Source organism: Chelmon rostratus, chromosome 2 (genome assembly GCF_017976325.1).
Source record: "Chelmon rostratus isolate fCheRos1 chromosome 2, fCheRos1.pri, whole genome shotgun sequence".
Lineage (NCBI taxonomy): Eukaryota > Metazoa > Chordata > Actinopteri > Chaetodontiformes > Chaetodontidae > Chelmon > Chelmon rostratus.
The window spans coordinates 25,228,914-25,246,244 of NC_055659.1; the positions used below are offsets into that span (position 1 = coordinate 25,228,914).

Sequence of the window (17,331 nt, forward strand, 5' to 3'; positions counted from 1 at the left end):
CAAGAGATTGGTCACAGTTATGTTAGACACACAAAACATTAACAAAAAAATGATAATGTCCACAGGCGCATCAGCACACATTTATTATCACATGAAAGCATCCATCACAATAAACTTCAATTATAAAGGAGAATTTAAAAGGAGAGGAAACTGTTTGACAGGTAAACTATCAGGTGTGTCAGTGATTGTCCGGGGTCATGACAGCTCTTTTCAGAGCTAGTTCAGACTTCCCCTCTTGTTAATGCACGAAAGTGAATTTTCTTGACATCTCAAGAGGCAGCCATTGCCAAACAGCTGAGGCATGTTGCTAAGAGAGAGAGCTGGGGATGTGTTAAACTAAGAAGGATGAAGAGGCAGAGGTCGGCCTCAGCTGTGAAAAGAGTCATCACTGCATCCATCAGCAATTCTGCTGTCTGTGCAGTGAAGCTATTTTAGAACTGAATGCAACTTGGATCTTGGATTCTAGAGAGGTTTTTCTTCCTACCATGTTTTGACAAGGTGAAAACAGCAAGCTGATATTATGCAACTCAAACAGCATATGATTTCAAAATGCCACGGTTTATGCTCCCTTGTTGATTTAATTTCAGTGGGTTTCTTGCGCTGCTAGCTCCAGACAGACGACACTCCTCTTTTTCCTTCAACCATGCAAATCAAAATAGTCATGTAATTACCTCTGAGTTCTGGAAGCTTTTTAATGCAGTCTTCATCCTCATCTTGAAACAAAACAAAATGCGTTCCTGCTAGTTAGAGACAGTGCATGGGATGATTAGCACCACAGTAGCATTGTCAAACCTGATGACTACTACCAGCAGATTTATACATTGTCCCACGCAACAAGTGTCTGAATTTAATCTGGAAGCACCTGCCACATCCCTGAAAAAGCACACGCAAAAACAGACTCTTCCCCAACAGCAAATTTTATTTCTAGTGTCATATTTCAACGATGAAAAAATCTTTTGGATCGTACCTCAAAAAACTCAAAAGCCATGCCGGAAAATTCACTTGATTTACGAATTATTCCCACATGCTCCGGTGCAGCCAGCGAGTCCTAAAGTGCCTTGGAGATTAACCCACAAACACAAACACATGACTGAGCTTTACCGTGGGCTCACAGCCTCAACACACTCCCTGAAGAGTTAATTCCACAGCGCATTCCTTGCCCACGGTGCGTCATTAAAAGCGCCGCATCTCACCTAACCATCATTTATCTCTCCACTGCTAATTAGTTCCGATCAATTACCTTTACTCAATGCTGCATCCACATTTAAGAAAACAGGAAGAGCTGCTATTCATTGCTGCTCTTTTTGCCAGCCTTTTAAATATTCCCTTGGGTCGGTTCCACTAGCGAGGGCCTTTTTTTTGTACTGGGAGGCCTCCATTAAAAAGCCATCGTTCACCACTGGGTCTAACACGTGACAGAGGTGGCCACCGGGACCCCCTGAAACCCCTCTGTGGTCGTGCATTATGTCGGAAAAATGGGAGGTTAACAGACTTAATTAGAGGCTTTAAAATAGCAAACACTGGTCACAGTTGAGCTGCATTACCAAGCTCCATCTGACAGAGTTACGAGCTGAAGAGGAGAAACACTGCAAAGGTGGGTGATGATATCAGTCATTACCCACCTGAGGTGGAGCTGGGAAGTTTGTTCTAGCAGTGAGGGCAGCAGAAATACAACCATGATGGTGACAAATGTATGGCTGGCAGCCTGATTACACACCAGTGGCGCTCACCTCCAGCTAAGTGACAGAATATGGACGCGTCCGACAGTGCACAGTTACTGTCAGGACTTTCTGCGTGTGCAACTTTCTGCCCTGGAAAGCTCATCCAACAAACTTCGACACTTTCTGCAACTCCATTCCTCACTGAGCACCCTGGCTGTCTGGCTGTTATTTCCACCCTGGAAGGTAAAACATAAGCATGTCAAAACTGCGAAGGTGGGAGAGGACAAGTGGGGGTAAAACTTGATCCACACTGTAGCCCACGAGAGAGACTCTGGACTGATTCAGAGCTTGGAGGGAAAGAAGTAGGAGTGAAATCCTACCCTGCACCCTGCCTGCCTCTCTTCCTCCCTCTCTCTGTCCCCTCTTCTCTGCCTCACCCTCCCTCTGTCAGATTGGTTCATCTTGGACTCTAGGCGCGTTTGTCTTCTCACAGAAAGGAAATGCAAAGTAGGCTGCTCCGAAACTCTGGGAAACGCCACAGGACGTCCCCGGGGGGAGATTAAACACGGCCACTAAGATCCACACAGTAAAGTGGCAATAAAGTATTCATTAACCCTCCATTGAAGGGCTAAGCAGGAAAACAAGCAACTGAGTTAAGAAGTCAAACAGGGATTTAGCGCACACAGTAACGCCACCCCTTCTCATCTTCAGATTTACAAAACAATGAGAGGACTCGCAGAGCTCAAGAGCATGTACATCCCGCTCAGACAAGCAGGGAGATCAGAGGATCAAAGAGGGGGGGGGGGGGGGGGGGGGGGGTGAGCGATTGAATAAAGTGAGCGACATTAGGGCATTAAAAAAAAGTTTCACAAACATTATTCCTGATACTCATAATCCTCGTGCTTCCATATTGCAACACCTCAGCCTCTACTGGTTTGGCGGCATGCCAGGTTGGAGTGGAGGATGTAAACAATGGCCTCCGCTCCTCTTGACTTTCATTTTCCTTCCATCCGAGCACCTCATTTTTCACCTCCATTCTAAACCGCTGTCCTCCTTTTGCGGCTCCACAGTGGTGCTCCTTGGACCTGGACTGAGGAATCTATAGGCAGCACAGAGAAAGGCCTGCGGGATGCTGTGTGCCGCATTCATTGACAAAAAAGGCCTGATGCCAGTTTGACGCCCACCCCCAGGTCTCCCAGAATGTGAATGAACTTCTGTGAATAAGAGGCAAACCTACACAAACACCCCTGCAGCTATAGGACCTTCACAGGGGGAAGAGTGTGTGGGCGACGCCAAACAACAACAACAACAACAAGGGGAGCTGCATGCCAGGGTTCCTCTTTTTTCACTCCTTCACCAATCAAGAGGAGGCACCGCCACAGGAGGGGGGCTTGAAAGGATGGGTCGTTGACAAAAACGGCCTGTCGGGGGGTCACCGCTGGCCCCGGCCCGGCCTCAATGGATGTGAATGAGAGTCCATCCCCACACATTGCAATTAACACCTACTCCACCAACAGGCAGGAGGCAGCAATAGGGAAATCTCCAAATCAGCATTTCAAAACCACGCCACGACAAAGGCATCAAAGTGCATGCATTGTAATATGCCTGAGTGCTCTTATGAGCTAAACTCTTCAGTGTGTCTTCCAAACAGCCTCATTTCCCCTTACAAAAGTGGAATAGTATATGACCTCATCACTGAGCAGATGAGGAGGTGGGAAGCAGGGACAAACATGCTGAAAGGATTGGATGAGAGGGTTGAGTGAAATGCTGACTGCAATTTACTCTTAGCATGCTCGAGTGCACTCTGCAGCGATGATCAGTGTAGCATCCAGTTTCTGTGTTCGAAATGTAGACTGAAAACTACATTTCCCCTCACTTTCTAAAAAAAACAGATGAGTACGGCAGGATATTGAGTACATTTTGCTCTAAAATAGAGAACAGCATCTGGTGAATTTTGATTCTTTATGTTTCATTGAGTAGAAATTGCTGCACTGTGTCTGTGTGTTATCATGTGGGTCAAGATTGTCTGAACTTTAACATAAAGCCAATTACACCATATCTGGCTCCGATCGGTCTCTGTTTCACCTTTTGATCTGATATGTAACCAACTGAGTCAATGAACCAACTGCCCTGATTAACTATTGATTAGCAGCGCCCAGACACACTGTACATGGAGACCAAGCTGCAGACAGAGAGTTGCATAGTAGCATGTTGTACATGATGCAAGTTCTGCTTCACTTTTAAAATACCATATCGTCTCTTTCAAAGATATACCAAGATGTCTGTAACAGAAAACGTTCAAATGTTGGAAACTGGAAACAAACGCATTGCGACCACTCCATTTTTGCAGGGCTTAATACACAGCTCATGAATATCCAATATGTCCAATATTTCTGCCTCAGCTACAAACAAACTGATTGTCCTGCACAACATTTGGCCCAACTTGTAAAATGCAACTATTAATTGTGCGTGATCTGTAATATTTCCACCTCATTCTGAGGTTACAGCACGGTTCAATGTCTCGGTCATGGTATATTTACTGTAGACCTCAAAGAGGATAGGTCACATTAGAGGGCCAAAGCCTCAACTCTGAAGCAGCGAGACACATCTGAAACTCGATCTCCCACTGACAGACGGTGAGAAATTATGTTGAGGTTGTAGATCAGAGGGAGGCAGTGGCCTTGACCTGCCCGGTCAGGGTCACACCCTCCCACTTGACCTTTCTGAGAAACTCTCATATACTTAATGTCTTCAGGGATCTGCACATGCATGGATACAGGGTTTAAGCAAACCTTCACTGGCGCTCCTATTGGGCAGGAAGTACGCTATCCACATAAAAGAGGCCTATGTAATGATGACGCAGCCATAAACAACATTAGTGGGCCCCAATCTTTAATTTACATTTATTCACTTGTCCAAAGCAATGTACAACTACAGTCGATCAAAATCAATCTTAAATCAAGAGCTCTCAAAATCATGAGAGCTTGATTATCCATGGGGCCATACTGACAGATGGAAAAGTAAAGGAAAAAACAACGTAAATTGTCTTAGTAAGGTGTTAGACCACCACATGCCACCAGAACAGCTTCAACACACCTTGGTATTGAATCTACACATCTGTAGAACTCTACTGGAGGGATGGAAGACCATTCTTCGAAAGATACTCCCTCATTTGGTGTTTTGATGATGGTGGTGGAGAGCGTTGGTCCAAATCTCCCATAGGGGCTCAGCTGAGTTAAGGTCTGGTGACTGTAAAGGCCATAGCACACGATTTACACCATTTTCATGCTCATCAAACCATTCTGAAAGAGACCACTCCCATCAGGATAGAAGTGTTTCAGAAAACAAAATTGTATTGATTTTCAGTTGTCCTAACCTCACTTTAGTCACTGTCTCCACTGAAACAGTAGCCAGCTGAGCAGTCTTTGTGACTGAAGCTCCTGTCAACCAACACATGGACATTCTATCAAAGCCACTTAGATCCTTTCCTTTTGCCATTTTAGTACAAATGATTACAGGCAAGATAATAAAGGAATAACTTCAGCTCTAGGATCATAGTAAAAAAAAAAGTCTTTGCAGAGCAACAAGCAAAAGAGTTCAGAGTGAACTCGAGTCAGAGATTCAAGGGTGATATGAGGTACTTCTTGAGATGCTGACTTCAAAGCCTCTAACCACAGAAAGGGAGTGACTCTGCTGTTCAGACTGGAGTGCTGTAACAATCTGGAAGCCAGAAGGAAGGAACAAGAGTGAACAAGTGATGACTTGGCTATTGTAGCAAAGAGCAGGCTTCTTGTACCTTAACGCAGAGCAGGGAGGGGGTGGTGTGGTGTGCAGGGCTGGAAGAATAGGGTTGCAGATCCCTTCAAAGGCTAAAGCTCTTATGCCAGCACTGGGCTTTGAATATGATACATACACCTGCAGATAACCAGTGGAAGGAGGGATTTCATGCGGGAGAATTTGCGGAGGTTGAAGAGAAAGGCAGTTTGCAGTGTTCTGGATGAGTTGTACAGGGGCTGAATACTTTGATAGGGGGGCTACAAGGGAACTGCTGAAGCCCAGACAGAACATGACTAAAACTTGAATGTCATCCATGTTTTCATGCGCCAAAATATAAAGCACAATTCTTTGTCTGCTGATCTAAAATAACACAATCTGACAGGCAACAAGACATAGAAGCATGAAGTGAAGTAATGGCGACTGAGTTCATTTTTCTCTTATATTTTCTTACCCCCCCTCCACTGACTCTTCTTTTCTGCTAATTTAGAAACGATATCGCAGTAGATAACATTCTAAACCCTTTATGAAACTTGGGCGCAGGTTTGGAGCTGGATCCACAAACACGTCTAATCCGTCTGGACCATTATTCCACCTGACACCTTAATCTGCCAGAACAGAAACACTAGCGCTAAGAATATACAGTGTTCAGCCCCAGCAGCGTGACAGAGACAAAGCCAGTCTGAGTCCCCAACCTGTTCATCCAGTCTCCACTAATGCCCTGTTTTCACAGGTGAGAAAAGACACAAAATCCCACAGGAAGTCTTAATTATGCCACCTAGAAACAGGACCAACCTTGAAGCTTGGCAGTTGCGCTACATACCAAGTCGCAGACTGAGCCCGGCCACTTGTTTGGTTCGAGCATTATGTCGAGCCTGGGAATGCTTCATCATTGTCTGTTCACAGTTTCCTGAACAAAGGGGGTGATGTAATAACAAATGATGGTGAGTGACAGTTTTCTCCACATCACTGAAAAGTTAGATAAAGTTTAATCACACCTGACAGGGCTCCGATGATGTGACTGACATGGTCTCCAGCAACCATAGCGAGAGAAAAACCTCGCCCCGGCAGGTTTTGTGATTACAGGAAATAACAAAGTACTGTCCTATTACCTGGTTTGACCATGTGGGATCATTTACTGCTTCAACATGCTTGCCCATATTCTGCATAGACATAAAATAGTCTCTAATGGTCGCTCTAATTCTGTAGTTTTGGCGATTTTTGTGTAAAGCTGGAAAAAAAGTACAATTGAAGTTCCATAAATAAAAACACATGGGAGGAGATGCTGCACCGGTGGGGAGAAAGTGATTCACAGTATCTGGACAATTTGGCTGGTATTTTCCAGTCTGGTGGGGAGGGATTGGGGGGGTCCTTAACAGATGCAACAACATGTCTGTGAAAGACAAGACGGACAGACAACACTGGGTCCTCAGTCTTTTTGAGAGACGATCTCAGTTTCCCTGGAGGCGAGGCACTGACAGAGCCCGTAACCCGACTCAGGAGGTGAAACCCTGACCAAAGAGGGAACACCACCCTCTCAACACAACGTATCCCTCTTCCTGCAGATGCTAAAAGAGAACACCAAACACCCATGTGCATTTACTGCCATTCCAATGCCACAGGAAGAGAAATGAGTAGGAGAGGGGAGACAGACAGAACTGCGGCAGGAAACCAGGCATTCAAAGATGAGTTAGACTATATTTAGGCGACACTCTGTCACCTTCAGTTTCCCCTGCCCACAAGAATCCCCTGGAGATGTATTAGAACCTTGCTACCTGCGAACACTTCTGCACCTGCACAAACAACAATATATCCAGCAACCGTCGGCCAGATGTTGGAGAACCCAGAGACAAGCTCTGATACTATTTCCTCTATTATCAAACATTAGGACCACCCAAGCTGCCTGTGATACACTTTAGAAACTTGCAGCCATATGGCATGAGAATCAAGCAGAGCAAGGTGCCAATGCCTATATTCTATAACACTCGAATACAATGACTCGATTCATCGGCCGTCATAAAGAAAGGCTTGTGTGCGTTTAATAACCGTGGGAAGGAGAGAATAAAACAGATATTCCAGGAGCTGCAGCATCAGCCCTGGGTGGGAGGCGCAGACAGCATTAATGGCTGGCTGACACAGCTATGGGATGACACTGTGACCGCAATTTTATTTGCAGAGGGAAACTGGCACCATCGGAGACGGACACGAGATTACTGCTGGAATCAGGGGCAATGTGCTGAAAGGCGCCAACGTGCTCATCTTTTTTGAGGAATATCACACCTCTGTCCCACACACACACCTGACAAGGAGAGGAGTGAGAATAGGAGCAGTGCTGTCAGCTATAATACTGATGCACATGGCTCACAGATTTAATAGTTTAGGCTAAAGATGCAATGACTGCAGAGATTTATGGAGACAGATTTGTCCCACATAACATTACTTTTAATTCTAGATAATACATGCTAAAATGAAATTTGTGTTGATTAATCTCTATACCGACAAGCAGAGAGTGGAGGTCTGTTCAAAGAGAAATAAAAGTGAGTGTGTCAGAACAGTATAAAACACACACAGTTATTGAATTCTGCTGGTGTTGTGCTCGTGATCAAACCTCTGCTGCTTTTTTTCCTCCAGCTGTCATGATCATCCTCATTGCACTCCAATGAAAACACTGTACCCACTGGTCCAGAAGTAAGTGTAAACACGGTCCTTTCAGTCATCCACCAAATGGGGGGCATAGTTTAGGTAACAGGGGCTCGCAGGCAGACAGTTAATCAATCCTGATTCCTGACCTGTCAATCTGAGGCGACTGGACATATATACATTTAACGATTACCTCTGACCAGATAATCATCCATGCCTCGAGTTTGGATGAGGACTGCAGCCGGTCAGCAATCACATTTCATTTTTGGACGATTGTTGCCTGGTTTTGATTGAAATGCAATTAAGGGTGCCATGACAGTTTGAGATATACAACTACGTGCCCAGAATGCAGCTTTGTCAGGGAGATAAATGCATTTCAAGGTGGGTTAGATTCAAATCTGACATGATTTCAGCACTTAATTCTTTGAATTCACCACTTACTGTTGGATAGAAGCTACAAGACTTTGCAAACTAATAAACTGACAAACAAGTAAAGGCATGTGCTCCATGCATGGATTTTATATTGTGACGTATGGATTTAAATGTGACACAAACTCCACTCCATGACGTTAGTGGAGCTGCTGTTGCTCACCGCCCAGATATAAAAGCACACACCTCCGCATGCTTTAGGTAGATGGGATCACAACTTGTGCACCATAGAGTAGGATTAACATTGTTTCTGGAACACTGGGCTCAGACCAGACCTCACACCACCGTCTTCTCTACAGCGACTCAATCAAATTTCAAATGTTTTACACAGTTGAGGATGGCCTATGGCCAACCAGGACCTAACAATAAAGTGACAGTCCTGACAGCTGAATCACAGCAGAGTGCAAGTCGTGCCGGACCAAGCTGCGTTTGCACTTAAAGCACCGTCACCACCCTGCCGACTGTGTTCAATGGTTAACCACGGTGCTACAAATGACTGCTGTGTGCCTGCTAAGGGAGAAGAGTTTTACACTAAATATAACCTGGCTTAGCCACTGTGCAGAGAAGCTGAGGTCTGGGGCAAGGCCAAAGTAATAGCGGTTTTCAATGCTTTGTCAGTTATTACTTTGCTGCCGTGGGATATGGACTCAGCCCTCACAAACAGCAATTAGAGATCACAGCCAAACGTCAGCAGCGGTGCCAGACTACCGGGGCAGCGGTTTTGTGGCTTCTACACGTGGTTCGACAGTACTGGAATATCACGGCCAATGTGCTTGAGGTATAAAGCAAATCAGAGAGAAAGAGGCGGCTAAACGGGAAGGTTTAGTGATGATCACCTTGAGCAAATATACAAGTCACATCACATGTACTTCACAGTGCTTCCAAAGAAACCATATTAAGTTCCTTCAAACAGTCAATATTGAGCCAATGCTCGGCTCCGGCCTCAAAAATGCATGACGTCACAGCCAATCAGCTCAGCCGTGATAAGAGCACGAGATAATTCTGACCACTAATGTACGCCTCCAGAGCGCAAAGAAATAAGTCGCCACTGGAGTGTATTGTGTGAACAACAGTAATAGCAGTTTAAACATTTACCAGTATAAGTGACAGGGCGGCAGTAAAGGGGCAAGCCCGGAGATGAACTGATAGCAAGCTGCTGACTTCACTGTATGGATACACTGCTGAGATGCTTTAGCTCGCACTTTGAGATTCAGTCCTCATGTGTTCTCATTCCTGCATTAAAAGCCCAAAAAACACACAAAACATAACTACTGCATAACAAGGGCCAACACATACCAGAATGCCTGGCATTTAACCCCAAAGGGGAGTTTCTAACCCCCTGTGCTGCCACCCACCCACCCATCCACACACACACTCACACCCGATATAGACTAAAGACTTTGCTGAGGAGTAAAAATAGGAGCCTGCTGTTAGCCCTTCACAGGAGGGCGTGTGGATGGGAAATATTTGGAATAATGAATAGCCAGAGCTGCTTCCTTTCACTGCCACCTGCCCTGGCAGCGGTGGGCTTGTATATTGTGGCAAATTTGACCCACATTCTGGTGTCGTCTCTGTGGATTTGGCCTTGTGTGTACTCAGTGGGAGGAGGGGGCCGTGTGTTGTAATCCTGTGCGCTGTTATGGCATTTAAAGGACTTTTCCTTTTTACTGAGAGGCCATAATTCCGTTGCTGTAGTTGTCAGAGCGGCCGTTTCATATTTCATTAACAGCAAGTGAGAAATGGTGAGGGCGCACCGTGTTGATTCCCATGTGGCTCCACCCTCAGCTGTAGATTGCATCGGCAGAATTTTTCAAAGTGAGAATTTACGACCGTGGAGATTCTTGACCCTGTGCTTCTGTTCATTCTGGATCAGTGTTTACCTGCTGTCTGTTGATCTGCAGACTGAGAGGAGCCCTTGTTTAAAGATCACTCAAATCACCCAGGTACACCTTCCTTACAAACAACTGTACATAAAGCATGGACAGAGCCTTGCTTCAGTTTTGCATGCAGTTGCATGTAGTACAACAATGTTTGGTGATGAACTTAAGTAAATGAAGTTGTGGCAGCCCAGATGAGGCAGAGGTTTATGTACGCTATGAGACATAAGCATGGATTTAGATTTGGATCTGCTTAATGCATGAACTCAAACATGCCACAGAGGGAATGTGGGCCAACAGCAATAATGTTACACTTTTTGTAAAACTTCCCCTGGGACTGCTTTGTCCGTTCAGAAAATGTGTTTTCCGTGCATCACAGTGTGATACAAAAGCAGCAATCTAAGAAACTGCACTTATAAATCAGTTGACCTCTTCATGGATTTACACCACAAAGGCATGTGCATGACTGAGGAGTCTCACGGAGAGGCGATGCTCTCACACAATCCTTTCACATGTTAATTCAGTGCTTCACTTCAGTGACGGACAGCTTAAAAAAAAATCAGGCGGATTTGGTGGCAATACATTTGAATAAAATGTTTACTATATCATGCTACACTACAATTCTGCTCCTGTGCACAATATTACTGTCAGTGAATTCAACACGTATATGGCTCCAGAGAACTAACAGAACTGAATAAAGTTGCCAGGTTGTGATTGTTTCATCGTCAAAGGACGTCATCACAAAATGCTTAACAAAAAAATGCTAGATCGCCAACGATCAGCCTATTAATCAATTAGTCAATCGTCAAAAAAAATAGTCAGCAACTGTTTTCATGAACTGTTTATGTTTCATATATGACAATAAGATGAACATATTTGGGTTTTGGACAGATGGCTGATTTAAACATTGCCTCAAGCTGTGGGACGTTATAACAGACATGTTTCACTATGTCCTGACATTCCATCAGGACAACAATTTATCGATTTATCAAGAGAATAATTGGCAGATTCATCAATAATAAAGGCAACTGTTAGCTACAGCCCCAATTGAAATACATTTAAGAAAAGAAAATCTATGATTCGGCTCTTTGCTTTACTACAAGCCCACAGCATTCTTACATTTCATGCCAGGAGTCACTTCGAGTGTGTCTTAACTCAAACGAGCAGATTCCCAGCAGTTCCAGGTCGACTTTATAACACGATTCCTCTCTTGGGGGTTGCTGGCGACAGCAGTCTTGTCTCAACTAGCCTTAAAATGTCAACTGATTATCTATGGCACATTCGTTTCGCTCCCTCTCCTCATTCTATGAAACACTCTGTTTGCTCATCTGACATTGATTACACCTATTTGCTGTCTAAACTGAGGCAGACTTCTTTCTTCTTGCTAACTCTGCCCTTTCTCCTCGGCTTACTCCCACAGAAGACGTGATAAGCCTGAACAAAGTCTACTTCCAAGGTTTATCCCTCAGTCTTTACAAACTTTAATCTAATTGAGATGTTTATTTGTCACCCTATATCTGCTGAACATTTTGAAACTGTGCGGGCATTTTCCAATACCACAGAAGGCGTCCTCCCTGTCATAAAAGCTGTGCATACTACATGAAGCCAAAGCAAAGCAATTAGATCCCATGATTTACTCTACCTGCTTTAATAGGGAAGTGTGGGCCTCCCAGATGGAGGTCATGGTTCTCAACCTCGCTCCTCAACTACCAAGTTAATGAGTTTGGAACATGTGTTTAGTTCAATGCAGAGACAGAAATGTTTGGCTTTATAGCTGCAATTTCAGTTTTTCTTCACAGTGTGGCTCGCTGCCATAATGATCAATAATTATAAACAGGGGACTGATAATTAACACATTCTTTCCCTCAGTCTCGCGTTAAAACCCTGCATATTGTCCACACTTGTCTTCATACTGTGCTCCATTAAAGTTGCTGCTCAGAGGCAAACTGCCTTCCCAAAGAGCTCAGGCAAAAACTTAACACCATCATGATGCATCAGGGGAAGTGCAGCCAGCTTGCCAAGGTAAGGACTACATGGGCCTCTCAAAAAGCAATTAAGGAAGAGAGAGTCATAATATTGAATGGAGAGGGGGGTGCATTCCTCTGAGAGAGGCAGCGGCAGTAGACTGTGAAATTCATATTGACTGGAGAGGCAAACACGCACACAGGTAAGCGGGAGAGCCGAGCTTTTTCCACCCCGCTTGTCAGCCAAAGAATAGTGGCTGTAGTCCGCTGCTTTCTAACAGATTTCTGGTGAGCTCAGCCCTCCAAACATGCACCTATACAAACGCACCCAATGACTGCGCTCTCAGAAAAGCCTATCGAGCAAAAGAAAAACACAATTTGCAGAGTTTTCGAAAAAACAACGCCGCGCTTGTGTAAGGAACTGACTAAAATGATATCCGGAAAATGAAATAAACTGCTGAGCTCTGGATGTGAGTTCACTGATGTGTTAAATCCTACTTGATTAAAGCAGCGAAACGCCTTCAACAATGAACTGTGCCAGTCCACTTAATTAAGTCAACTTGTACTAGGGAGCGCTGGGAAATGGAAAGCAAAGCAAACAGGGCCGCTGCCGCTCGCTCCCTCGGCTTTTCTCTGAATTCTAATCAAAGGCTTGATCTCCGAGCAGGACAGGCCTTTGGGGACGTCGCTCTGCTTGGCTGATCCTGGCAATTTGCTCTTGATAATATCCTCTCTCACTCTGCACCCCGCAGAACCCGGCAACCCATCTCACCTAATCTGCACGGCGGCTGAAATGCACAAACACAGCCCCCTAAAGTACACGCCTGTCTCACCGGGGAATAATCACATAATGGCCGTGGAGTTATTACATGCTCCTTATTATCCCATCTCTCTTTGTGGCTCCAATTTAGGGATTCCATAATAAAGATGATTGAAGATAAAGACACTGAATTTGATTAACTAAAACAATAATCATGTATATTGTTGTAAATGAGTATCAACAAGACACACAAAATATATTCAATATGTGCATCTACTCAGTCATTGTTTGCATTTTTAATTGTTTGTACACTATAAGCCAGTGGAAGCATCTGGTGAGTATTACAGTGCCTGGAGGTCTGAGGAGGGGGCAGCAAATGAGAGCTGCATGATGTGTTTGCGGTCTCCTATGTGGTGGAACATGAGAGTCTGGTTCTTCCTCTGCAAAAATCCTCAGCACTTACCAAAGCCACACTCGCTCCAATTACGCAGCTGTCATGTCATCATTCATACAATGAGCAAACAAAGTTACGAAACCAGCAGAGAGCAAGACGAGGACGTCCGAGCACCAAGCAGGTGGGAATACGAGAGCGGAGGATGAGGTCCAGGCTCCTACCTTTGAAGGAGATGAAGACGCGGGGTGCGGCCAGCGGGTCGTTGATCACCGGGTTCCCGAGAGCGAAGCTGGACAGTGCCAGGAGGGCGTGGACCGTCCACAGACCGTCCAGCTGCATGGTCGACCAACCTCCAGTAGCACACGAAGAGCGTTTCAAAACAATTTCTGCAGGGACAAGTGAAGAAAAAAATAGATGTGAGAAGGTGCTCTCTCAACTTGACACTGCAAAAAAAAAAAAAAAAGCCCACCACATCAAGTCTGTTCTCATTTATTAATTTATGTGACATGTCAGATGACTGGCTCCCGGGGGCCCCATCCCTGCGTGTTCTGGCGACGCAGCACGGAGGTGTGGAGATTACACCCAGATCTCTGGGAGCTCCGCAAAACTGATGAGTCCGGATGGAGAGGAGCCAAGCTTTGAGAGATGTGTACACACTTCCATTTGGTAAAAATTATGTTTGTTTTTCAGAGTGTGTGCCTGCGTGACAAAACGATGGAACGATCAGGCTGAGTCGAGTGAGAGAAGCGTTCCTCCTGCTCCCCTCCACGCACCCAAAACACATTCCTGTTTCATGACACTATACGTATCTGCTGCTCTGTAATTATAGGTTCACCTAATGCCGAGTTATACCACGTCCTCACATTGACAGAGACAAAAAAAAAATGTTGTGATTGGGGCAATCTCAATCAAACATTAACTTGTTGCTAAAAAGCCTGCTAAAGGGGTTACAAATGATGACAGACTCAAACGCTAACTGCAACAGTTTAACAAGTCTTCCAAACAATGCAGCGGTGTCATCAATAAAGTCTGAGTTAATGAGTGATGGACACCCGGGAGCGACCACAATGATCCACACATACGTCACAAATCATCAGAAATACTTGCCCAGCAGGTCACCTCTTGGCCCTTACTCATTCTCCATCAAATCCCCCCTCATTAGGTCAGATGAAACTTCTGTCACCACACTCTGTTTCCAGAACATCACCGTGACCCCGCAGGTCGGACACTTACAGTCTACAAAACTCTTCTCCCCGTCTTTCTGCTACGAACGCGGGACGTTTGGACGAGCTCTCCATCTCAGACACACCTCTGGAGACGTCAGCAGAGCCAAAGAGTCTTGGCTGAAGTGGCTTTATGAGCATAAGCAGCTGTTTAAACCTCTGCTATTTACTGACAATTTGTTAACCATCCAGCTGTTTATTCTGAGGCTGAGGCAAAGTCCTTCACACAAGCAGATGAAATCAAACAAGGCGCTGCTCCCAACCGACACAGAGGAGGCTGAAAAACACAGAGCGCCCTCACATTAAAGATACATACATCTACCCTGAGTCTCTTTGTGTCAGAAAACCACTTTAATCCATCACATTAGCTCAAACGGCTTCGTGCCCGCAGAAGGGAAAGCAGATCACGTCCTCTTCTTCATTGTTTGTATCTGCAGGTCACTAAACGCCACATGTTGGACAAACGTCATGCAACCATGAAAACTTATACATGCAGTCAAAAGCACAAGTTGCTCAGCCAGCACAGCTGTAACACGAGCCTGAATCCTGCTGGTCAGTGGACAGATGAAGGATCCACAACACTACGGAAACACTGATGGTGATTTGTCACATTTGACAACAACTGAGCCAAATAAAAAGACCCCTTCCCTCATATCAATCCTGAAAATATGACAATAGAAATCAAATAAAACCTAATCAATATATTTTCATCACTACTACGAATACAAAATGTGTGCAAAAATGTTCAGTGTTGCTGAAACATGATGTAGACTGAAATCTGTGTGTAACAGACTGGCAGCCTTGGCTACACATGGGCGACAGAACTGTAAACAGTCTGGTGTGGTATTAGAGCGCACGGTAAACTGAGGAGCAATCAAATAAATAGCAATAATGATTCATGTAAGACGTGAGGTCGTGATCTATCGGAAATTCAAATGATGATGAGATGTTTTCGTTCAGAGAAAACCAAACGCTCCCAATAATCAGACAGGTGCAGACAGGTAGCGCTTGTTTTCTTTTAAACACTAATAATGAAGCAGCTTGAGTAGAAAACAGCAAGCAATAATAATAAAAAACAAAGCACCAGCGCAGGAATGCTCACCTTATTGTTACAGCTTCCCGAATATAACTTCAGGTCCAACCCCGCAAGTCATTGAACAAACCAATTCCAACTGATCGCTCACTTTCGCGTCCAAGTTGAGATCAATAACAGCAACAGAAAATCCCGGAGCAGCTTGTGGACGGTCCCCGTGCGGGCGCGCGGCGTCTACCTGCGCACACTGCGCGCTTATTGGCCCCGGAGTTGTCACCGGAGCGCAATGAGAAAATGTTTCTCTAGTTCAGTCCTGTGCGAAACCGCGAGACGAGGAGATACTGTCGGCGCACGAGCACATTCAACATCTCGTGGGAAAAAGCAGTTGGAAACTAAGTCCCTGTGGCGTAGAGAGGTCCGGGCACGCGGCGTGCGCTCCTCGGGAAACTTGGGCGCTCCTGACTGTAGGGAGGCAGGGCGCGAGCAGGTGGATGCAGAGGCCCATTTGCCTTAAACACACCCACAGGGCGGGCGGCGCTGAGCCGAGCCGCCCATCAGCCAGCCGGGGGGAGACGTGATTTACCACCGTTTTACAGCACTGAATGCTGGCAGAGGAACATGCTGGAGCAAAGGATCTACAGTGCGCATCCAAATCCAACACTGAAGTTTTATTCTTGTCATTATTACTCATTTATGAAATTATCTGTGTTATTACACTGATTGCAAAAAATGACTAATAAGGCACCTTTATAGGTTTATATGGTGTAACTATCCACCTAATCAAAGGTTAATAATTCATTTATTATATTGGTAATAATGCAGTTATAAATGTTGGTGATCTATTACACTAACATGTCTTCAGTTGTGATCGGGTGCAGCTGCATTTGCCACAGCTGAAAAACATTTAAACCTGCATTACCTGATTTTTCTGGCCACAGAAACAAGCTGTAAACACAACATGTTTATAAGTTTCAAATTGAAAGTGTTAGCAATTACAAGATATGGAGCAACATTAGCATTCATTTGGAGTCATGTCTCTGGAGGTAATACTGTCTGATGTTATCCAAAACACTTCAGAGATCATTTTTCGTTATTGTAACGTGGTTTGGGTTTGCTTAACTTTTGCTAATAAAACAGAAACACAGAGGTGCACTTTTGGACCATAATCCCTTTTGTGATGATTGGCCAGGTTTCAGGCTCTGATTGGGCTGCTTGGTGTCGCATCGTGGGCCAGAAAATCAAAACGCTGAGCCGAAAGATACACTGTGGACCCTCAGAGAACTGCAGAGTCTGGTGCTAATTCTCTGTGGGTTTGTCACTACGAGCCACACCTTCCAGATCACACGCCATCATTTGTTCGATTGTTATATAAAGATATTGATCACATTAGCATTAATAGCTGAATATTGTTATTAGAAATCCCAACATCTATTGATTTGCTAAAGAAATGCAGCTCAGTTGATGATGGCAAGAATATTTAGTGACAGCATAACCTGCAATCAGGGAAAATATAGTTGTCTTTATTGGCTATTAGTAATTAGCATGAAACCATGTTGCTTCTATGTCATTGCTGTTG

General features: G+C 44.8%; 1 protein-coding gene across 4 annotated transcripts in view; it reads right to left on the reverse strand.

Moving 5' to 3' along the window:
* The window catches only part of sema3fb (sema domain, immunoglobulin domain (Ig), short basic domain, secreted, (semaphorin) 3Fb), a 60,445-nt gene extending 44,247 nt beyond the window's left edge, over positions 1 to 16,198 (reverse strand). For all 4 annotated transcript variants that reach the window (XM_041947128.1, XM_041947119.1, XM_041947110.1 and 1 more), the window contains exons 1-2: positions 15,825 to 16,198; positions 13,721 to 13,885 (exon numbers count right to left, since the gene is read on the reverse strand). In XM_041947128.1, the coding sequence (XP_041803062.1) occupies positions 13,721 to 13,838 (118 nt within the window). In that variant the 5' untranslated portion in view covers positions 13,839 to 13,885; positions 15,825 to 16,198. The remainder of the gene's footprint in view (positions 1 to 13,720; positions 13,886 to 15,824) is intronic.
* Positions 16,199 to 17,331: the final 1,133 nt, after the last annotated feature.